At 40.3% G+C, this 25,074-nt stretch overlaps 1 protein-coding gene across 2 annotated transcripts in view; it reads right to left on the bottom strand.

Moving 5' to 3' along the window:
• Positions 1–25,074, bottom strand: part of LOC116463680 (prolyl 4-hydroxylase subunit alpha-1) — a 93,165-nt gene that overhangs the window by 10,464 nt on the left and 57,627 nt on the right. For both annotated transcript variants that reach the window (XM_058434801.1, XM_058434802.1), the window contains exon 10: positions 12,906–13,009. In XM_058434801.1, coding sequence (XP_058290784.1) covers positions 12,906–13,009 — 104 coding nt within the window. The remainder of the gene's footprint in view (positions 1–12,905; positions 13,010–25,074) is intronic.

Consider the following 25,074-nt stretch of genomic DNA (forward strand, 5'->3'; position numbering starts at 1 on the left):
GCAGCTGCACTTCCCAGGGCTGAAGTAGTACCCAGACACCCAGGGAAACAGAGCAGTGGCTAAGCTGAGTAATGTGCCCTGCAGGACAAATAACTCTAGTACCCTGCTTCCCTGGAGAGTCCGCGTTGCTGCGACACTTCTCTTTCTGGGGAGTGAAGTCATTGCTGTGCTGCTCTCTGCCCCACAGGGCCCAAACAACAGGCATGCCTTGGCCATTCAGGGGTGCCTGTTCCTGCTGTACCTGGCCTCAGAGTCTGGGATCCATCTGAGCTCCACCAATCCAGGTTCTAGAGTGACTACTATATGGTGCCTCATCCCCAGGGATAGGAGTTGCCACTAAGCCCTATTGGCTCAGGCTCCTAAATTAGAACCAAACCCTGCATCCCAGACTCAAACCTCCAGAGCATCCTCTCTTCCCTGGAGCTGGGCCAGGGCTGTGCCCTGTCGGCCAGGGGTAGACTCACAGCTACAACCTGACACTCTTTTCCCAAGCAGCTAGAGGGTGCCTCAGAGTCACAGATCCTGGCACCATAGGCAACCTACATCCAACCATACCATACAGAGTGACCCTGTACCCTAAGACCCAGGTGTTACAATAGTATACAAGACCCTGAGCCCAGGATCCTAGCCCCACAGCCACTCCAAACGCTTGCACCTGGATTGCAGCACCATGGCAGCTGCTTGTAGTATATGTAAGACCTGCCACCAAGAGGACTCCCACTGGCTAAAACTCCCTATTGTGGGGAAAACAAGAATGGAAGGATTCCAAAAGCTCTTGCCACTGAAGATATTAACAGTCTACTCCACAGCTACCACCACTGCAATCTGCTCCAGCCTAGGCTGTTGAGGCACCCACAGTTATTTTGACAATGAATGCAGCTGAAAAGGCTACAAGAGACTACAGTACTGAACCTACCTGGAAATAGAGTCACCACACCCTTCCCAAACAGCCCAACTAAAGCGGAAAGTTTAAAAGAGCCAATTGTTCCACTAGATGCACAGACATCAATGCAGGAAACAAGAAACATTAAAAAGCAATGAAATATGACACTGCTGAGAATGTAACTCTCTAGTTACAGGCCCAAATGAAAAGGAAATCAACACCTAGCTCGAAAAAAATTCAAATAATGATCTTAAGGAAACTCAAACAGATAAAAGAAAATACAGATAGATAATTCAATGAAATCAGGAAAACAATTCATGATATGAATCAGAATTTCAACAAAGAAGGATATCATAAAAAAGAACCACACAAAACTCTTGCAGCTGAAGAATTCAATGAATGCAGGAGGCTGAGGCAGGAGAATCGCTTGAACCTGGGAGGCGGAGGTTGCAGTAAGCCAAGATCTTGCCACTGCACTCCCACCTGGCAACAGAGCGAGACTCCGTCTCAAAAAAAAAAAAAAAGGAATTCAATGAATGAAATTAAAAATACAATACAAAGCTGCACCAGCACACTTGATTAAGCAAAACAATCTCTGAACCTGAAGATACATTATTTGATATTACTCAGAGGGGAAAAAAAAAGGAAACAATAATGAAAATGGACAAAGAGAGCCTACAAGACTTCTGGGACACCATTAAACATTTGTACTACAGGAATTCCAAAAGGAGAAGAAGGGTAAAAGGCATAGAAAACCTATTTAATAATAGCTGAAAACTACCCAAGTCTGGGGAAGAGATAAGGGTATCCAACTCCAGAAAGTTCAAAAGTCCCCAAATAGATTCAACCCCAAAAAGTCCCCTCTGAAGCACATTTTAGTCAGATTGTCAAACATCAAAGACAAAGAATTCTAGAAACAGCAAGACAGCTAGATTAAGAAAAAAGATCCAAATAATCACAATCAGAGATAACAACGGTGACATTACATCTGACCCCAAAGAAATATAAAAAGTCCTCAGAGATTATTATGAACACCTCTACGCACACAAACTTTTATAAAAAACCTAGAAGAAATGGATAAATTCCTGGAAACGCACAACCTCCCAAGACTGCACCAGAAAAAAATTGAAACCCTGAACAGACCAATAAGGAATTCTGAAATTGAATTTTAATTAAAAAAAAAAAACCTACTAACCAAAAAAAGCCCTGAACTGGATGGATTCAAAGCCGAATTTTACCAGACATAAAAAGAAGAGCTAGTATCAATCCTACTGAAATTATTCCAAAAAACTGAGAAGGAAAGGCTCCTCCTTAACTCATTTTATGAAGCCAGCATCTCATTCTGATACCAAAACTCATCAGACATGATGAAAAAAGAAAACTTCAGGCCGATATTCCTGATGAACACAGACACAAAATACTCAAAAAAATACTAGAAAACAAAACCTAGAAGCACATCAAAAAGTTAATTTACTATAATCAATTAGGCTTTATTTGTGGGGTGCAAGGTTGGTTCAATAAATGTAATTCACCACATAAACAGAATTAAAAACCATATGATCATCTGCACAGATGCAGAAAAAGCTTTCAAAAAAATTCAACATCCTAGCCAGGCACAGTGGCTCACACCTATAATTCCAGCACTTTGGGAGGCTGAGGTGGGTGGATCACCTGAGGTCAGGAGTTCGAGACCAGCCTGGCCAACATGGTAAAACCCTGTCTTTACTAAAAATACAAAAATTAGCTGGGCGTGGTGGCAGGGGCCTGTAATACCAGCTACTGGGGAGGCTAAGGCAGGAGAACTGCATTAACCCAGGAGGTGGAGGTTGTAGTCAGCCAAGATCACACCACTGCACTCCAGCCTGGGCAACAGAGTAAAACTACATCTCAAGAAAAAACAAAAAAACCCAGAAATAACAGACACTGGCAAGGATGAAGAGAAAGCGGCATGCTCATACACTGCTGATGGGAACGTAAATTAGTACAATCACTATGGAGAACAGTACAGAGGTTCCTTTAAAAACTAAAAATAGATCTACCATATGATCCAGCAATCCCAATGCCAAGTATATATCCAAAAGAAAGGAAATTAGCATGATGAAGAGATATCCGCATTCCCATGTTTATTGCAGAACTATTCACAATAGCTAACATACGGAATCAACCTAAGTGTCCATCAACAGATGAATGGATAAAGAAAATGTGGTGCTTATATATAATGAAACACTATTCAGCCATAAGAAGAATGTAATCTTGTCACATGGATGGAACTGGAGTTCATTATATTAAGTAAAATAAGCCCAGCATAGAAAGACAAATATCACATGTTCTCACTCACATGTTGGATTTCTGCATTTCCAACTGAGGTACCTGGTTCATCTCATTGGGACTGGTTGGACAGTGGGTGCAGACCACGGAGAATGAGCCAAAGCAGGGCAGGGCATCGCCTCACCTGGGAAGCGCAAGGGGTGGGGGAATTCCTGTTTCCTAGCAAAGGGAAGCCATGACAGACTGTACCTGGAAAAACGGGACAATCCCACCCACATACTGAGCTTTTCCCACGGTCTTAGCAACTGGCAGACCAGGAGATCTTTCCTGTGCCTGGCTCAGTGGGTCCCATGCCTATGAAGCCTTGCTCACTGCTAGTCCAGCAGTCTGAGATGGACCTGAGAGGTTGCAGCCTGGCTGGAGGAGGGGCATCCGCCATTTGCTGAGGCTTGATTAGGTAAACAAAATGGCCAGAAAGCTCAAACTGGGCGGGGCCCACCACAGCTCAGCAAGGCCTACTGCCTCTATAGACTCCACCTCTGTGGGCAGGACATAGCTGAACAAAAGCCAGCAGACAACTTCTGCAGACTTAAACGTCCCTGTCTGACAGCTCTGAAGAGAGCAGTGGTTCTCCCAGCACGGCATTTGAGCTCCGAGAACCGAAGACTGCCTCCTCAAGAGGGTCCCTGACCCCTATGTAGCCTAACTGGGGGACACCTCCCAGTAGGGGCCGACAGACACCTCATACAGGCGGGTGCCCCTCTGGGATGAAGCTTCCAGAGGAAGGATCAGGCAGCAATATTTGCTGTTCTGCATCCTCTGCTGGTGATACCCAGGCAAACAGGGTCTGGAATGGACATCTATCAAACTCCAACAGACCTGCAGCTGAGGGACCTGATTGTTAGAAGGAAAACTAACAAAGGAATAGCATCAACATCAACAAAAAGGTCATCTACACCAAAACCCCATCTGTAGGTCACCAACATCAAAGACCAAAGGTAGATAAAGCCACAAAGATGGGGAGAAACCAGAGCAGAAAAGTTGAAACTTCTAAAAATCAGAGCACCTCTTCTCCTCCAAAGGATTGCAGCTCCTCGCAAGCAACAGAACAAAACTGGATGGAGAATGACTTTGATGAGTTGACAGAAGTAGGCTTCAGAAGGTCAGTAATAACAAACCTTCTCCCAGCTAAAGGAGCATGTTCTAAGCCATCGCAAGGAAGCTAAAACCGTCGAAAAAAGGTTAGACGAATGGCTAACTAGAACAAACAGTGTAGAGAAGACCTTAAATGACCTGACGGAGCTGAAAACCATGGCACAAGAACTTCATGGTGCATGCACAAGCTTCATTAGCTGATTTGATCAAGTGGAACAAAGGGTATCAGTGATTGAAGATGGCATTAATGAAATAAAGCGAGAAGACAAGTTTAGAGAAAAAAGAGTAAAAAGAAACAAAGCCGCCAAGAAATATGGGACTATCTAAAAAGACCAAATCTATGTTTGATTGGTGTACCTGAAAGTGACAGGGAGAATGGAACCAGGTTGAAAAGCACTATTCAGGAAATTATCCAGGAGAATTTCCCCAACCTAGCAAGGCAGGCCAACATTCAAATTCAGAAATACAGAGAACACCACAAAGATACTCCTCGAGAAGAGCAACCACAAGACACATAATTGTCAGATTCACCAAGGTTGAAATGAAGGAAAAAATGTTAAAGGCAGCCAGAAAGGTCAGGTTACCCACAAAGGGAGGCCCATCAGACTAACAGTGGATCTCTCTGCAGAAACCCTACGAGCAAGAAGAGAGTGGGGGCCAATATTCAACATTCTTAAAGAACAGAATTTTCAACCCAGAATTTCATATCCAGCCAAACTAAGCTTCATAAGTAAAGGAGAAATAAAATCCTTTGAAGACAAGCAAATGCTGAGAGATTTTGTCACCACCAGGCCTGCCTTACAAGAGCTCCTGAAGGAAGCACTAAATATGGAAAGGAACAATCAGTACCAGCCACTGCAAAAACAGGCCAAATTGTAAAAACCATCGATGCTATGAAGAAACTGCATCAATTAATGAGCAAAATAACCAGTGAATATCATAATGACAGGATCAAATTCACACATAACAATATTAGCCTTAAATGTAAATGGGCTAAATGCCCCCAATGAAAAGGCACGGACTGGCAAATTGGATAGAGTGAAGACCCATCAGGAGACCCATCTCACGTGCAGACACACACATAGGCTCAAAATAACGGGATGGAGGAAGATCTACGAAGCAAATGGAAAGAAAAAAAAAAAAAGCAGGGGTTGCAATCCTAGTCTCTGATCAAACAAACTTTAAACCAACACAGATCAAAAGAGACAAAGAAGGCCATTACATAATGGTAAAGGGATCAATTCAACAAGAAATGCTAACTATTCTAAATATACATGCACCCAATACAGGGGCACCCAGATACATAAAGCAAGTCCTTAGAGTCCTAAAAAGAGACTCAGAGTCTCACACGATAATAATGAGAGACTTTAACACCCCACTATCAATATTAGATCAACAAGGCAGAAGGTTAACAAGGATATCCAGGACTGGAACTCAGCTCTGCACTAAGCAGACCATTATAATAGACATCTACAGAACTCTCTCCACCCCAAATCAACACAATACGCATTCTTCTCAGCACCACATCGTACTTATTCTAAAATTGACCACCTAATTGGAAGTAAAGCACTCCTCAGCAAATGTAAAAGAACAGAAATCACAACAAACTATCTCTCAGACCACAGTGCAATCAAATTAGAACTCAGGATTAAGAAACTCACTCAAAACCACTCAACTACATGGAAACTGAACAACCTGCTCCTGAATGACTACTGGGTAAATAGCGAAATGAAGGCAGAGATAAAGATGTTCTTTGAAACCAATGAGAACAAAGACACAACGTACCAGAATCTCTGGGACACATTTAAAGCAGTGTGTAGAGGGAAATTTATAGCACTAAATGCCTACAAGAGAAAGCCAGAAAGACCTAAAATCGACACACCCTAACATCACAATTAAAAGAACTAGAGAAGCAAGAGCAAACAAATTCAAAAGCTAGCAGAAGGCAAGAAATAACTAAGATCAAAGCAGAACTGAAAGAGATAGAGACATAAAAAAACCCTTCGAAAAAAATCAATGAATCCAGGAGCTGGTTTTTTGGAAAGATCAACAAAATTGATAGACAGCTAGCAAGACTAATGAAGAAGAGAGAGAAGAATCAAATAGACGCAATAAAAAATAATAAAGGGGATATCACCACTGATCCCACAGAAATACAAACTACTAGAGAATACTATAAACACCTCTATGCAAATAAACTAGAAAATCTAGAAGAAATGGATAAATTCCTGGACACATACACCCAAGACAAAACTAGGAAGAAGTTGAATCTCTGAATAGAAAAATAACAGGCTCTGAAATTGAGGCAATAACAGCCTACCAACCAAAAAAAGTCCAGGACCAGATGGATTCACAGCCGAATTCTATCAGAGGTACAAAGAGGAACTGGTACCATTCCTTCTGAAACTATTCCAATCAATAGAAAAAGCGGGAATCCTCCCTAACTCATTTTATGAGGCCAGCACCATCCTGATACCAAAGCCTGGCAGAGACACAACAAAAAAAGAGAATTTTAGGCCAATATCCCTGATGAACATCGATGCAAAAATCCTCAATAAAATACTGGCAAACTGAATCCAGTAGCACATCAAAAAGCTTATCCATCACAATCAAGTCAGCTTCATCCCTGGGATGCAAGGCTGGTTCAACATACACAAATCAATAAACGTAATCCATCACATAAACAGAACCAATGACAAAAACCACATGATTATCTCAATAGATGCAGAAAAGGCCTTTGACAAAATTCAACACCCCTTCATGCTGAAAACTCTCAATAACCTAGGTGTTGATGGAACATATCTCAAAATAATAAGAGCTATTTATGACAAACCCACAGCCAATATACTGAATGGGCAAAAACTGGAAGCACTGTTTGAAATCCGGCACAAGACAAGGATACCCTCCCTCACCACTCCTATTCAACATAGTGTTGGAAGTTCTGGCCAGGGTAATCAGGCAAGAGAAAGAAATAAAGGGTATTCAATTAGGAAAAGAGGAAGTCAAATTGTCCCTGTTTGCAGATGACATGATTGTATATTTAGAAAACCCCATCGTCTCAGCCCAAAATCTCCTTAAGCTGATAAGCAACTTCAGCAAAGTCTCAGGATATAAAATCAATGTGCAAAAATTACAAGCATTCCTATACACCAATAACAGACAAACAGAGAGCCAAATCATGAGTGAACTCCCATTCACAACTGCTACAAAGAGAATAAAATACCTAGGAATCCAACTTACAAGGGATGTGAAGGACCTCTTCAAGGAGAACTACAAACCACTGCTCAACGAAATAAAAGAGGATACAAACAAATGGAAGAACATTCCATGCTCATGGATAGGAAGAATCAATATTGTGAAAATGGCCATAATGCCCAAGATAATTTATAGATTCAGTGCCATCCCCATCAAGCTACCAATGACTTTCTTCACAGAATTGGAAAAATCTAAAGTTCACATGTGTGGGCAGCAAGCCACCCAGGTGCCAAGGCAAGAGACCAAGGACATGAGTTGTTCCAGTATAATAAAATATAAAACAAGAATAGTTACACCAGATATAGATCTTAGATATGATTATATATGAATATAATTAATCATTAGTAGTACTTATTCTTTATTCCAATATTATAATAATCCTCGCTCTATAATCATAACCTAGGAAAAACCAGGCCATACAGAGATAGGAGCTGAGGGGACATAGTGAGGAGTGACCAGAAGACAACAGTGCGAGCCTTCTGTTATGCCCAGACAGGGCCACCAGAGGGCTCCTTGGTCTAGCGGTAATGCCAGCATCTGAGAAGACACCCGTTGCCAGGCAGACCGTGGTCTAGCGGTAGCGTAAGTGTCAAGGAAAAACACCCGCTACTTAGCAGACCAGGAAAGAGAGTCTCCCTTACCCAGGGGAGTTCAGAGAAGACTCTACTCCTCCACCTCTTGTGGAGGGCCTGACATTAGTCAGGCTCGCCCGCAGTTATCCGGAGGCCTAACCATCTCCCTGTGATGCTGTGCTTCAGTGGTCATGCTCCTAGTCCGCCTTCGTGTTCCATCTTGTACACCTGGCTCTGCCTTCTAGATAGCAGTAGCAAATTAGTGAAAGTACTAAAAGTCTCTAATAATGGTGTAAGTTGTTTCTCTCTTTGTCTCCTCTCTCTCTCCGCCTTGGCTGCCAGGCAGGAAAGGGCCCCCTGTCCAGTGGACACATGACCCATGTGGCCTTACCTATCATTGGAGATGGCTCACTCTCCTTATCCTGCCCCTTTGTCTTGTATCCAATAAATATCAGGGCAGCCTGGCATTTGGGGCCACTACTGGTCTCCACGACTTGGTGGTAGTGATCCCCCGGGCCCAGCTGCCTTTTCTTTTATCTCTTTGTCTTGTGTCTTTATTTCTACACTCTCTTGTCTCCGTACATGGGGAAAGACCCACTGACCCTGTGGGGCTGGGCCCTACACATATGGAACTAAAAAAGAGCCCACATAGCCAAGACAATCCTAAGCCAAAACAACAAAGCAGGAGGCATCATGCTACCTGACTTCAAACTATACTACAAGGCTACAGTAACCAAAACAGCATGGTAACTGGTACCAAAACAGAGAGATAGACCAATAGAACAGAACAGAGGCCTCAGAAATAACAACACACATCGACAACAATCTGATCTTTGACAAACCTGACAAAAACAAGAAATGGGGAAAGGATTCCCTATTTAATAAATGGTGCTGGGAAAACTGGCTAGCCATATGTAGAAAGCTGAAACTGGATCCCTTCCTTAACACCTTATACAAATATTAATTCAAGATGGATTAAAGACTTAAATGTTAGACCTAAAACCATAAAAACCCTAGAAGAAAACCTAGGCAATACCATTCAGGACATAGGCATGGGGAAGGACTTCATGACTAAAACACCAACAGCAATGGCAACAAAAGCCAAAATACACAAATGGTAGGATCTAATTAAACTAAAGAGCTTCTGCATGGCAAAAGAAACTACCATCAGAATGAACAGGCAACCTACAGAATAGGAGAAAATTTTTGCAATCTACCCATCTGACAAACGACTAATATCCAGAATCTACAAAGAACTTAAATTTACAAGAAAAAAACAACCCCATCAAAAAGTGGGCAAAGGATATGAACAGACACTTCTCAAAAAAAGACATTTATGCAGCCAACAGACACATGAAAAAATGCTCATCATCACTGGTCATAAGAGAAATGCGAAGCAAAACCACAATGAGATACCACCTCATGCCAGTTAGAATGGCCATCATTAAAAAGTCAGGAAACAACAGATGCTGGAGAGGATGTGGAGAAATAGGAACACTTTTACACTTTTACACTGTTGGTGGGAGTGTAAATTAGTTCAACCATTGTGGAAGACAGTATGGCGATTTCTCAAGGATCTAGAAGTAGAAATACCATTTGACCCAGCAATCCTATTACTGGGTAAATACCCAAAGGATTATAAATCATGCTACTATAAAGACACATATACACATATGTTTACTGTGGCACTATTCACAATAGCAAAGACTTGGAACCAACCCAAATGTCCATCAATGATAGACTGGATTAAGAAAATGTGGCACATGTACACCATGGAATACTATGCAGCCATAAAAAAGGATGAGTTCATGTCCTTTGCAGGGACATGGATGAAGCTGGAAACCATCATTCTCAGCAAACTCTCACAAGGATAGAAAACCAAACAGCACATGTTCTCACTCACAGGTGGAAATTGAACAATGAGAACACCTGGACACAGGGCAGGGACCATCACACACCGGGGCCTGTCGGAGGGTGGGGGGCTGGGGGAGGAACAGCATTAGGAGAAATACCTAATGTAAATGATGAGTTGATGGGTGCAGCAAACCAACATGGCACATGTATACCTATGTAACAAACCTGCATGTTATGCACATGTACCCTAGAGCTTAAAGTATAAAAAAAAAAAAAAGGGAGGGAAAGAAGAAAGAAAGGAAAGAAGGGAGGCAGGGAGGGGAGGAGGGAGGGAGGAAGGAAGAAAGTAAAGAAGAGGGTGGGAGGGAGGAAGAGAGAAGAAGAAAGAAAGGAAAGGAGGGAAAGATGGATGGATGGAGGGAAGGCGGGAAGGGAAGGAAGGAAGCAAGCAAGCAAACATGGAAGGAAGGAAGGGACAGAGAGAGGGAGGAAGGAAGGGAGGGACGGAGGAAGGACGGGAGGGACAGAGGGAGGGAGGAATCAGAAATCATAGCCAGGGAAACCCAGGAAAACCATTAGGCAGGAATTAGGACGATACCTTATTCGGGTTTGTATTCCCAACATTTAGCACCACATGTATCAAAAATGTTGTTGGATGAATACTGAACAACGGTCAAACACTGAATAAACCTGGCAGGTTTGCATCACAGGGGAAGGCACAGTGTTACTGGACTGAGTGGGTTGCTGTTTTTCATGCCAAGTCATGACCGTAGGATTCAGTGTGTTGGGTGAACACAGTTTTATGAATCTCACTTTTAAAAAACTGCAAGTGCTATAAATAAAAGTTTTCATATTTTTGAGATAGAAAAAAAAAAACAGAAGACCATGTGTTCTGACAAAGATGGAGTAGGATGGCATCAAACTGTATCACTGTAAAACACACACACACACACACACACACACACACACACACACACACACAAAATACATTTTTAAAACTTAATTAGATAAAGGGAATTAACTGCCTTTAAGAATACATTTTGGTCTTCTGATAAATTAACAGTTTATTTATTTATTTATTTCTGAGACAGAGTTTCACTCTCATTGCCCAGGCTGGAGGGCAATGGCGCAATCTCAGCTCACTGCAACCTCCACCTCCTGGGTTCAAGCAATTCTACCTCAGCCTCCCAAGTAGCTGGAATTACAGGCACGCGCCACCACGCCCGGCTAATTTATTTGTATTTTTTACTAGAGACGGGGTTTCTCCATGTTGGTCAGGCTGGTCTCGAACTCCTAACTTCAGGTGATCCACCTGGCTTGGCCTCCCAAAGTGCTGGGATTACAGGCATGAGCCACCAGACCCGGACAACAGTTTATTACTTAAAGTTGAAAAGAGGCCAGGCACAGTGGCTCATGCCTATAATCCCAACACTTTGTGATGCCAAGGCAGGCAGATTACTTGAGGCCAGGAGTTCAAGACCAGCCTGGCCAACATGGTGAAACCCTATCTCTACTAAAAATACAAAAATTAGCTAGGCATGGCAGCATGTGCCTGTGGTCCCAGCTACTTGGGAGGCTGGGGCAGGAGAATCACTTGAGCCCAGGAAGCAGAGGTCGCACTGATCCAAGATTGCACCACTGCACTCCAGTGAGACTGTCTCAAAAAAAAAAAAAGAAAAACAAAAACAAAAAAGGTTGAAAAGAAGCAAAAGTATCACCTTTCTGATGAATTTATGAGCTGCATATTGACTGCATCTGTCTTAGAATTTTGCAACCAGGCCAGACACAGTGCCTCACGCCTGTAATCCCAGCACTTTGGGAGGCCAAGGCAGGTGGATCACTTGAGGTCAGGAGTTCATGACCAGCCTGGCCAACATAGTGAAACCCCATCTCTATTAAAAATACAAAATTAGCTCGGTGTGGTGGCGCATGCCTGTAATCCCAGCTACTTGGGAGGCTGAGGCAGGAGAATCGCTTGAACTAGGAGACAGGGGTTGTAGTGAGCCGAGATTATGTCACTGCACTCCAGCCTGGGCCACACAGCCAGACTCCATCTCAAAAAAAAAAAAAAAAAAAAATCTGCAACCAGAAAGGCTATAATAAAGGCATTGGTTTTTTAGTGCATTTTGATAACTTCAAAAAAAAATCTAATACAGAAAAGGGAACTCAAATATTTTAAAAAGTATTTTTCTACAGGAAAAGACTAAGGAATAGTAAATAACGCTGACAAAGGGGAAGACTAAGCTGTTTCTTTGGTTTATAGCCCTATGCTTATTTTTTTTTTTTTTACTATTGAAACCAAATGAGATTATTATACATTGATTTTATCTTTATTCCCTATAACTAACATTCCTATATATATCTGTTTACTACAGATATTCTGAGTCAAGTTGTGATTATGACAGAGTGAAGAAGAATTATTTTGGGACAGCTGCTTTTGATGACAAATGATTTATAGATATAAAAGTAACAGAAAAAGAGAAGTGATGAAAAAAGTCAGTCATGTGTTTCACTATTACAAATAAAGGAAAACTATTTGCTTAAAAATAAATAAATAAAGAGAAAAAAAAAACTATTTTTAAAAATCCATCCTGGCCACTTGACAGGCAAACTGAGGCCTGGGGGATAGAAAAAAAAATTACAGTGTACTTAGTAAGTATTAGTGATATATATTTTTCATTTCCCTAGACATCTATACTCAACAATAAGAGTTTTCACATTTTGACAAGAAATTTAAAAGTCACAGAACAATCACAATTTTTCCCATTATTAAAATCACTTTGCATGGTTGCAGCTTATACAGGGTCACTTTTTAAGGTCCCAAACTATCATGCAAATTGAGGACTGCCTGTTCAGTGTCAGGAAATCTCTGAAGCATCTCTTGAAGTGTAAAAATGACTTAAGGATAATGTGATTACCTACCTGTAATTCCTCTGCTGTGGAAACATCTAGTCCTGTTAGATCTTGTATTCTCATATTAATTCGAGACACCACAGGGTTTTCATAGCCAGAGAGCCAGGCACTAAAAATAAGAGGAATATTAGTTTTATTGATAATGTTTCATTACATGGAGACTAATAGCTGTTATTTTTAAAGCCATAATATTTAATATATAGGACAATAAACCTTTACTGAAGGCATTTAGTTCATTTTCTTGCTTAGTATCATCTTTATTAACGGATACTGTAATTTTTTTAAAATGTCACATTCTACTGTTAGAGGTTGGGAAGGAAAAAACTAATCAAATTTATTATAACGCTTCTATGAAAACTGTTGGATTAACGTAAGGAGGCTATATGGAAAGCCACCTACATCGAGGACTTCAAAAAATTCTTTAAAAAACCATACCAAACAAAACAACGTTCCTTCCAGGTAAGGTATAGGAACTGACTATGGTGGAAGTCATGAGGTCTTTAGCCTCAGCTACATAATGCTAATATTTTATAAGAAAAAAATTCTGCTTACTGCTTAAGTTTTGAAAAGGTACCCAAACACACCTAATGGACAATAACAGGTGTTGGTAAGGATGTGAAGAAACTGGAGCCCTCATACATTGCTGATGGTAATGTAAAAGGGGCAGCCACTTTGGAAAACAGTTTGGTAGTTGCTCAAAATGCTAAAGACAGTTATCAAATGACCCAGCAATTTACTTCTATGTATATATCCAAGAGAAATTAAATCTTATGTCCATACAATAACTTGTACAGAATTTTTTATGGCATCATTACATATAATAGCCAAAAAGTAGAAACAACCCAAATATCCATCAATTTATCAATGGATACATAAAACATGATACGTCTATAAACTGGAATATTATTGTGTCACAAAAAGGAATAAAGTACTGGCCAGGCACAGTGGCTCATGCCTGTAATCCCAGCACTTTGGGAGGCCGAGGTGGAAAGGTCACTTGAGGCCAGGAGTTTGAGACCAGCCTGGGCAACACAGTGAGACCTCAACTCTACAAAACATTTAAAAAATTAGCTGGGCATGGTGGCATGCACCTGTAGTTCCAGCTACTCTGGCAGCTGAGGCAAGAGAGCCGCTTGAGCATAGGAGTTTGAGGCTGCAGTGAATTATGATCACACCACTGCATTCCAACCTGGGCGACAGAGTGAGACCCTGTCTCTACATACATGCTGCAACATGGATGGAACATCATATTAAGTCAAAGAAGCCAGACACAAAGGCCACATGTTATATAATGCCACTTCTATGAAATATACAGAATAGGCAAATCAATAGATAATAGAAAATAGATTAGTGGTTGCCAGGGGATGGGGCTGGGGGGAATGGGAAATGACTCCTAATGGGTACAGGATTTTTTTTGAGTGACAAAAATGTTCTGGAATTAGACACTGGTTATAGTTGCACAAGGCTAAAAACCACTGAAATGCACACTTTAAAAGCGTGAATTTTATGATACGGGAAGTATATCTCAATTTTAAATGGTACTCCCAAATTCAGCTATATCCCTTTTTCACATATGCTTTTAACCACAGTCCTTCGCTTTCTTCACTTCTCCTCTCACTGAGCTTTGATTCCATAGTTCACCATTTTAACAACATTCTTTCTAAATGCCTAAACTCAACTGTCTGGCAAAAACAATCCTGGATGAATCTCTTTTCTCCAAGCTTATATCTCTGTCACCAAATCCTACTGGAGAAAGTCATGAAATAGGGCAGATATGTTCCCCTAAAAACTCATGAATACCAACTTCAAATGGGCTCTTCACATTTACTTCCTCTTCCACTCTGTACCCTAACTCACTTCAGCCTCTCCCTTCAGTCAGTAGATAATGTATCTCCTACTTCATAGAGCAAATAAACTCCTTTACAATTAAAAATTATTTCCCCAAATCTGTATATCCCTCCAGCTACCAATCTTTCTTTTCCCTCTTCAAGCTAACTTTGTCAGATTCCTAATCTCTGAACCCACTGTAATCTAACTTTAGTCACTTATCTCACTCCCTCAAAATTGCTCTTGCTAATCTTACCCATAGCCCTATTGTGCTTCTAAATCTAATGACATTTTTCTGTTCTCATTGTATTTGTTCCTTTGGTAACATTTGTGACAACACTCATCCTTTTGGAAACTCTCTCAAACACTCATTCTCCAGGAATTCCTCCAGTGTCTCAGGCTGCTTTGTCTTGGTCTCCTAATTTACAGCCTCCAACACTATATTCTGCCTCCCTCTCAGGACCGCAGCAACATTTCCTCAAGAATGTATTTCCTCTAGCCCTAAGGCTAGTGCATATGCTCTTCTCTCTGCCCAGAATATTCTTTTTCAATTTGCAAAATTAAGACTTTGGATATCACCTTAGTTACCACTTCTTTAGAGGAGCTTTCCTTTACCTCTCCCACTGCCAGACAAAGCCAAAGCTTCCACAGACAGACAAAGGAAGCGAGCAAAGTGTGAGAGAGAGAGCAAGAGAGAGTGTGTGGGTTTTTCTTTAACAAGAGAAAGACATGGAGAAGAAAGAAGTTTTTACTAATCCCAACATGAAACTAACAAGACAAACAGGGTGGATTCTTGGATGAATCTAAGATTTATCCTATGTTACTAAAATTATTTGCTTGGTGATATCCTGCAAGTTTTTTGGGACTGGCTGAGTATTACAGAATTCCTCAGTGTAGCAAAAATGGGAAGAATCAAAGTGTTATTGTTGTAAAGAATATAGCTGATTAAGTATATTAAGAATTTTTTTCTTCTAATTCTGCCGAAGTTCCTGGTAGACCTGATCTGGTATATGTCAATGTACCTGTCTTTCCTGCCTGGCACAATTTGATGGATGTCTGAACTTTATAAGCAACCAGCCAACTACTGACTTGATTTTTACAGGTAATTGCAATGCTAAATTGGAAAAGTATTCTAATAAAGCTTCGAACTAAATGCCTCATGAACAAACTGTTCCTATTCCATCCTGGAACCTATCACCCACAGAGAACATGTCTTCTGATATCTTCAACTTCCCTCCCTGCTACCAACAACTTTTAAATATCTAGTCTTATCTTTTCCTCTTGTACTTTGGTGGAATCATCGTCCTTTGGCCTTATAGAGGCAGACTTTCTATCTATGCTTTTGATTCTATCCTTTCCAACTCTAGATGCCTTACTCCAGCAGTTATTGCCTCCCTTTTATGTTTAATCTCCTCCTTGTCAATGCTTGCTTACTGAAGTCTCCTGCTACCAAGAAAAATACCTTCACTTTAGCCATTCTAGCAAATTACCACTCCAGTCTTCCACTTTACTCCTTTAAAACTGCAAAAGCAAGAAATGCTTGCTACATTCCACAAATGGTCATGGGACACTGGTTATCTACATGCAAAGAAAGAAGCTCTGGACCTCTGCTTCACATTATATTAAAAAGAATTACTCAAGGTGGATCAAAGACCTAAATGTAAAAGCTAAAATTATAAAAACCGTGGGAAGAAAACACAGGAGCAAATCTTTGTGACATTGGACTACGCAATGTTGTTTAGCTATGACATCAAAAGTACAGGCAACAAAAGGAATAAATAAACGGGACATTATCCAAATAAAAACCTTTTGTGCTTCAAAGAATAACATCATGAAAGTTAAACAGGATGGGCACAGTGGTTCAAATCTGTAATCCCAGCACTTTGGGAAGCCAAGGCAGGAAAATCGCTTGAGTTCAAGACCAGTCTGGGCAACCTAGCAAGACCCTGTCTCCACAAAAAAAGTTTAAAAATTAGCCAGGCATGGTAGCGTGTGCCTGTGTAGTCCTAGCTACTCATGAGGCTGAAGCGGATTACTTAAGCCCAGGAGTTCAAGGATGCAGGGAGCTACAATCACACCACTGCACTCCAGCCTGGGCCCCAGAATGAGAACCTATCTCTAAAAAAATAAAAATTTGTGGTAAAATATATGTAACATAAAATTAGCCATTTAGACTACTTTTTAAATTATGGTAAGTAAAATATATGTAACAGAAATTTTACCATTTTAATTATTTTAAGTGTACAATTCACTGGTGTTAAGTACATTTATAATACCTTGCAACCATCAGCACTATCCATTTCCAGAACTTTTTCATCAAAATCAAACAGAAAACTGTACCCATTGAATAACAACTCCCATCTCTCCCTCCCCACAACCCCTGGTAACCCTCTATTCTACGTTCCATCTGTATGGATTTGCCTATTCTGGGTATCTCCTATAAGAATAATCATATAATATTTGTCAATTCTAGCTTATTTCACTTAATATGCGTGTTTTTTTTTTTTTTGAGACAGGGTCTCAACTCCAGTTGCCCAGGCTGGAGTGCAGTGATGCAATCTTGGCTCACTGCAGCCTCAACCTTCGGGGCTCAGGTTACTCTTCCACCTCAGCCTCCCAAGTAGCTGGGACTACAGGCGTGCACCACCATAGTTTTTTGTATTTTTAGTAGAGATGGGGGTTCATCATGGTGACCAGGCTGGTGTCAAACTCCTGGACTCAGGCAATCTGCCTGCCTCAGCCTCCCAAAGTGCTGAGATTACAGGTGTGAGCCACCACATCCAGCCAACATAATGTTTTCAAGGTTCATCCATGTTATAAGCAGGGTATCAGAATTTCGTTTCCTAAGGCAGAATAATATTCTATTATCTATATATATCACATGTTTATCCATTCATTTGTTGATGGACATTTGGGTTGCTTCTAACCTTGGGCTATAGTGAATAAATGATGTTATGAACATTGGTGTGCAAGTATCTGACTCCTTGCTTTAAATTATTTTGGGTATGTGCCTAGAAGTAGAATTGCTGGATCACACGGTAACCCTAAACTTTTTGAGGAGCTGGCAGACTATATTCCACAGCAGTGACACCACTTTATATTCCCATTCCTCACTGCCTTTTAAACTACTGCTTTTAGAAAAAAAAAAAAAGTCTAATAACCTCCCAGCACTTTGGGAAGCCAAGGCGGGAGGATCGTCTGGGGATAGGAGTTTAAGACCAGTCTGGGAAACATAGCGAGACCCTGTCTTTACAAAAAAATAAAAATAAAAATAAACAATGAGCAAGGTGTGGTGGCACATGCCTATAGTTTCAGCTACTTAGAGGCTGAGGCAGGAGGATTGCTTGAGCCCAGGAGTTCGAGGTTGCTATGCCCACACCACTACACTCCAGGCTTGGCAACAGAATGAGACCTCATCTCTTAAAAAAACAACAGAACACCACACACAAACCTTTAATTCCAGGAATGGCCATGAAAGTCTACCAATTAAGTACTGGTTAAATAATAGGTTATTTCTAATTTTTCTCTATTATAAACAATATTATAACAAAATGCTGTATCTGTATCTTTGCACACTTGTGGGAGTATCTCTACGATAAATTCCTAGATGTGGAATTGCTAAATGACTTTTACATTTTGATAAATGTCAAATTTCCCTCCAAAACAGTTGCAGTGATTTACACCTACCCATTTCATAAAACCCTTGCCAGTTTCAATCCTTTTATTCTTTGTCAATCTTAGCAAGGCAAAAATATTTTAATGGTTTGAATTTTTAAAGTTTTTATTTGCACTTCTTGTTATATCATAACATATCTCGGCCAGGCGCAGTGGCTCACGCCTGTAATCCCAGCACTTTGGGAGGCTGAGGCAGGTGATCTCTTGAGGTCAGGAGTTCGAGACCAGCCTGACCAACGTGGTGAAACCCCACCTCTACTAAAAATACAAAATTAGCCAGGTGTGATGGTGCACACCTGTAACCCCAGCTACTTGGGAGGCTGAGGCAGGAGAATCGCTTGAACCAGGAGGCAGAGGTTGCAGCGAGCCGAGATCATGCCATTGCACTTGAGTCTGGGCAACAAGAGCAAAACACCGTCTCAAAAAAAAAAAAAAAAATCTCAAGGGTTTGAGGCTTAGCATTTAAAGCTAATGTTGATTGTATTTAAAAAAAAAAAAAAAAAAACTGTCAACCTGTCATCTTAATTGTAGTTCTGTTGTAGTCACTACAGAGGCAAATGAATTCTACTGATGCATGGGAAGTTATTTCATTTAATTTGACTTTCATGTAAAATCCCTTCCAAAATATAGTAATACTTCTTTTTTTTGAGATGGAGTCTGGTTCTGTCACCCAGGCTAGAGTGCAGTGACGCTATCTCGACTTACTGCAACTTCTACCTCCCGGGCTCAGGCAATCCTCCCACCTCAGCCTCCGGAGTAGCTGGAACTACAGGCATGCACCACCAAGCCCGGCTAATTTCTGTATTTTTTGTAGAGATGAGATTTCACCATGTTGCCCAGGCTGGTCTCAAACTCCTGAGCTCAAGCAATCTACCTGCCTTGACCTCCCAAAGTGCTGGAATTACAGGTGTGAGCCATCACACCTGGCCCAAAATATATTAAGACTTTCCTTAGTTTAAGAACTATCTTCAAGTTACTTATCTGGATCCCATCCTTAACAATTACTGCTAATCTGTCTTCAGTGACATTATATAGACATATTAGGTTATCTTAAAACTCAGCTCTGAATTTACACTATAACATTACCAAAAATTCAGTGGAGACCATTATACTATAATGTATGTTAACTGTCCATTCTTCTAGGACCTGGAAGTCTTATTCCTGTGTTAGATTAAATCATAAGAAATCCAGAGGTTTTTCTTTCTAGTACTCAGTGCTTTAACTGAGTTGGGATTTTTTTTTTAATGTTATAGCATTTAATAGGAAAAATCACTTGAAGATCATTTATCTTTTGTATAACTGTAATTGAAAATGTCAACTAATTATACAGTGTTTTTCCCCATAAAACACAATTTAGTGCCAGGAGAAAATAGAACTATTTCTTCCGATAACTTTATATGTGTCCTTTTTTTTCCATTAAAAATTAAATAGCCCAAAGTATCTTCCTTTTGGCCTTAATGACAGGACCTGAGGCCAAAGCTGTGCGTTCAATTAGAGTAACATTTCTACGCTTTCTTCCTATTGAGTTTCTGCTGTTAAAAAAAAAAAAAAAAAAACCTTTATGATTTTGTAAAATATCACTAGAATGCGCAGAGTAAGGGAGCAACATTCTCACACTGCAAAACTACACTTCTAATATATGAGTAAGGAAGGTTCCAAAGAAAAATGTCAGTAATATAATTTGAACATGATCACTACCTTCTTCTTCTAACCCGACACACGCATAAGAATATTCTATGATTAGCGAATCTAAAACCACTATTTTTTTTTTTTTTTTACAAAGGCAAAAGATAAGTCATACCCCAAAAGTGCCAGTTACAGAGGACAAAATTTCCAATAATTCTTCTCTAGGTGCCTGATGGTTAACAAAGGCTAATAATCTAGACTGGGAATATATCCAGTCCCTTTGCTTCACAGTGGGATAATTATGCAATAACACTATACATCCACTCATTTCGGTTATCTCAGTCTGAGTACCACAGTTCAACCCATTAGAGGGCAGTGTTGTTAAAAGTTATGCCATTAAAAAAAAAAAGCTGAATCACTCAAAACTTTTTGTATTTGTTTATATATATTATGCTTTAACACTAATTTGCTCCTTAGTAACAAGGGTAAACAAAATCTTAAGCCTAAATATCATATTTACGATATATTTAAGGCCAGACATGGTGGCTCATGCCTGTAATCCCAGCACTTTGGGAGGCCAAGGTGAGATGATCACTTGAGCCCAGGAGTTCAAGACCAGCCTGTGCAACAAAGCAAAACCGCATCTCTACAAAAATACAAAAATTAGCTGGGCATGGTGGTGTGCACCCGTAGCCCCAGTTACTCAGGAGGCTGAGGTGGGAGGATTGCTTGAGCCTGGGAGGTGGAGGCTGTAGTGAGCCATGATTGTGCCACTGCACTCCAGCCTGGGTGACAGAGTAAGACCCTGTCTCCAAAAGAAAATAAAGTAAAATTAAATAAATACACACACATACATATATAAATATCATGTTACATTTACGATATCATAAATACCATATTGTAGGAAATCATCACTTCAGAGTAAAAAAATGAAAATCACTTCCCCACCAGAATCAAAAAAGCTTTCCTACCACTCTAAACAGATTATTGTTTATTTGCATAGGTCATTATTTATATTACTTTAACTAGACTTTATGAGTTCACTTAACTATCTTTTCAGAGCACAAAACTGAATGTTTACATTTCAAAAACTTCAAATTCCATTTCTCTGATCTAGCCAAAATTAGTTTTTTCATTAACAAGCTGTAGTAAATTCTTAGGGTTTTTATTTGCTTTTTAATAGCGGAAAAGACAGAGATGACTTGCCAAAAGTTAACAGATGGTCAGTAACATAAGTAAAGCCTTTTTTGGCTGGATACAATGGCTCGTGCCTGTAATACCAATACTCTGGGAGGCTGATGTCGGAGGATCACTTGAGCCCAGGAGTTTGAGACCAGCCTAGGCAATATAGTGAAACCGTGTCTCTAAAAAAAAAAAAAAAAAAAAAAATTAAAAATTATCCAAGCATGGTGGTGTGCACCTGTATTTCCAGCTACTCAGGAGACTGAGATGGGAAGATCTCTTCTGCCCAGGAGTTGGAGGGAGCAGTGAGCTATGATCATGCCACTGGACTTAGGCCTAGATGACAGTGCAAGACTCTGCCTCCTTAAAAAAAAAAAAAAAAAAAAAAAAAACCTTTTTTGTTTTATGGTTTTGGTTTTGTTTGTTTTTTGAAACGGAGTCTCGCTCTGTTGCCCAGGCTGGAGTGCACTGGCACAATCTCAGCTCACTGCAAGCTCCGCCTCCTGGATTCATGCCGTTCTCCTGCCTCAGCTTCCCCAGTAGTTGGGACCACAGGCACCCGCCACCACGCCCAGCTAATTTTTTTGTATTTTTAGTAGAGACAGGGTTTCACCATGTTAGCCAGAATGGTCTCGATCTCCTGACCTTGTGATCCGCCCACCTGGGCCTCCCAAAGTGCTGGGATTACAGGCATGAGCCACCACGTCCAGCCTGTTTTATGTTTTTTAAATAGTAAAGGAGTTCCAAAAATATTTTGCCAAAAAAATTCTATTTGCTGAAATGCTGGAACAAATTATTACTTCCACTGAAGGTGATGTCATCGCTTAGACAGTTCTCTAAATACAGATATTTGAAATTCCTTTCTAAATCATTCAAAATACAGATGTTCCCAGGCTACAAGGGATTAAATTAACTGACATCAGAAAACAAAGTTTCTTCCATTTGGCAACTGAGATACCTTTTTTTTTTTTTTTTTTTTTTCAGACAGAGTTTTTGCTCTGTCACCCAAGCTGGAGTGCAGTTGCAATCTCAGCTCACTGCAATCTCTGCTTCCCAGGCTCAAGTGATCTACCCACCTAAGCCTCCTGGGTAGCTGGGACTATAGACGTGCACCATCACTCTCAGCTAATTTTTTTCTTAATTTTTTGTAAATAGAGACAAGGTCTACGATACTACCCAGGCTGGTCTCAAACCATCCTCTCACCTCAGCCTCCCAAAGTGCTGATATTACAGGCATGAGCCACCATGCCCGGCCTTCTAATGCTAGTAGCTAAATACCTTCTGCTATCATTTATAATATGTAAGTATGGTTGTACCTTTCTCAAAAATCCAATAAAACTGCTTAAGAGCTACAAAACTAGAATATTTAAAAAATAGGTTTGAAATGTTTAGAAATATTTAGTTTTTTTAAGTGTATAGATCACTTTCCTACATGATTTATTTTAATTTCTTGGCAACAGTCTATTGACTGTGCACGAGATATTTCTTCAAAAGGGCCATTGTGTACATAGAAAATTTCCAAAAAGCAGTCTTCCAAAACATTGAATTCATGAATTTTTTTTTTTTTTTGAGATGGAGTCTCGCTGTGTTGCCAGGCTGGAGTGCAGTGGCACAATCTCGACTCACTGCAATCTCTGCCTCCCGGGTTCAAGCCATTCTCCTGCCTCAGCCTCCCGAGTAGCTGGGATTACAGGTGCGCCACCACACCCAGCTAATTTTTGTATCTTTAGTAGAGATGGGGTTTTACCATGTTTGCCAGGATGGTCTTGATCTCCTGACCGTGTGATCCACCCACCTTGGCCTCCCAAAGTGCTGGGATTACAGGCGTGAGCCACCGCTCCTGGCTGTAATCTTGTTTTATATGCTTCCTAGAAGCATGCAAATCTAGAGAATTTAGCTATTTACAAACTTTATGACAAAAAATGTGTAAAACCATGCAATAATCTGATAAAATCTGTTAACAGTTTAATTTTTATTCTTTTTTAAAGAAGAGTTTTTTTTGTAGATATGAATTAGGTTCTGTAATAGAATGGAAAATTAGCTTAATGTACAAATCGAGTTAATTACAATGTTCAGAAGCATTGTAAATCATATCTCAAAACGTGTCTATGCAAATTAGTTTCTGCAAATCCTTACTATCTATTAGTGTTCCTTAAGGATAATTGCTCCTGTGATTAAAATGAAAATCATATTATGGCAAATTTAAATTTTCTTCATGTCTTCTAATGGGGTTCAGGACACTCTACCCCAAAATATGGCACTGTAGCATTTGAGCAGAAGCAGGTCTCTCTGACCTTCTCCCACTCTTTTCCCCTTAAGCAGGCCATAAAAGAATTCTCTGGGGCGGGTGCGGTGGCTCACGCTTGTAATCCCAGCACTTTGGGAGGCCGAGGCAGGCGGATCACGAGGTCAGGAGATCGAGACCATCCTGGCTAACACAGTTGAAACTCATCTCTACTAAAAATACAAAAAATTAGCCAGGCAGTGGCGGGTGCCAGCTACTCAGGAGGCTAAGGCAGAAGAATGGCGTGAACCCGGGAGGCGGAGCTTGCAGTGAGCCAAGATCGCGCCACTGCGCTCCAGCCTGGGCGACAGAGCGAGACTCCGTCTCAAAAAAAAAAAAAAAAAATTATCTGACCTTCCTCTAAAGTAGTATATAACACTTTCAATCCAGAAGTACCCTCTCTCTACCTGGAAGAAAGGAACATCCTTATCCTGAGACATAGAGATACCAAGAAGTATCTGAACAAATAGGCTTTGCTAAGTTCCCCCCAGTTTATTACCATTAGATCATATCCCCTTTGTTCGTCATACTTCTGTATGACTATCCACTCATCAAACCTAGCATAAAAATACACAGGTTTCCCTGTTTCTTTGGGTTCTCATTTTTTTCTATTTCTTTTCTTTTTTTTGAGACAGGATCTTACTCTGTCACCCTGGCTGGAGTGCAGTGGCATGCTCATGGCTCACTGTAGCCTCAACCTCCTCAGGCTCAGGTGATCCTCCCACCTCAGCCTCCCAAGTAACTGGGTCTACAGGTACATGCCACCATACCTCGCTAATTTTTTTGTATTTTTTGTAGAGATGGGGTTTTACCATGTTGCTCAGGCTGGGGTCTTCATTTCTAAAGGCTTCTTGTCATGTAAATTTTGTATTAAATAAATGTGTATGCTTTTCTTTTGTTAATCTGTCTTTTGGTATGGGGTCTCAGCTATGAAGCTAGTGATAGGCAAGAAAAAAACTTTTTCTCTTACTGGGGCAAAAGGGCAGGTGGTGTTATACAGCAGAGACAAGAAACCAAGACGTGTATAGTAACATTTAAGGTTAATATATAAAAGGCATATGGTTCTGCCCAAAAAAAAAAAAGGAAATGCTGAATCAATGCATTAGGTCTGGCCTAATCTTTTTATCTTTTTGAAGATAGCAGTAATCTTCAAAATTTCTCTGAGTACCTCCTAAAATGCTTGTTAAAATCTATGTTTGCCTTTGCATAATTTTTTTAGTTGACAACTAAAATTTTTCATAATTTAGTTTCGAATGATTGAATTCTGTCATATTGAAAACGTTGGTAATTCCTAAAAAACGATTACTTTAAAATGTATCCACTGGAATCTAAATACCATAATGATTTGATATCCACCATCATCCACTTAAAATATGTGAACAAAATATTTTTTAATACTTGGACATTTTACATCTTTTTTTTTTCTTGATGTTACATTTTCATTCCATTCTTATCCCAGAACAGTGATTCTCAACAGTGGTGGAGTCACTAGAGGTAGTGGTGGGGATTTTACCTATCAGGGGACATTTGACAATGTCTGGAGACATTTTTGATTGTCACAACTTAAGGAAGGGTGCTAC

Source organism: Hylobates moloch, unplaced genomic scaffold, assembly GCF_009828535.3.
Source record: "Hylobates moloch isolate HMO894 unplaced genomic scaffold, HMol_V3 SCAFFOLD_52, whole genome shotgun sequence".
Classification (NCBI taxonomy): domain Eukaryota; kingdom Metazoa; phylum Chordata; class Mammalia; order Primates; family Hylobatidae; genus Hylobates; species Hylobates moloch.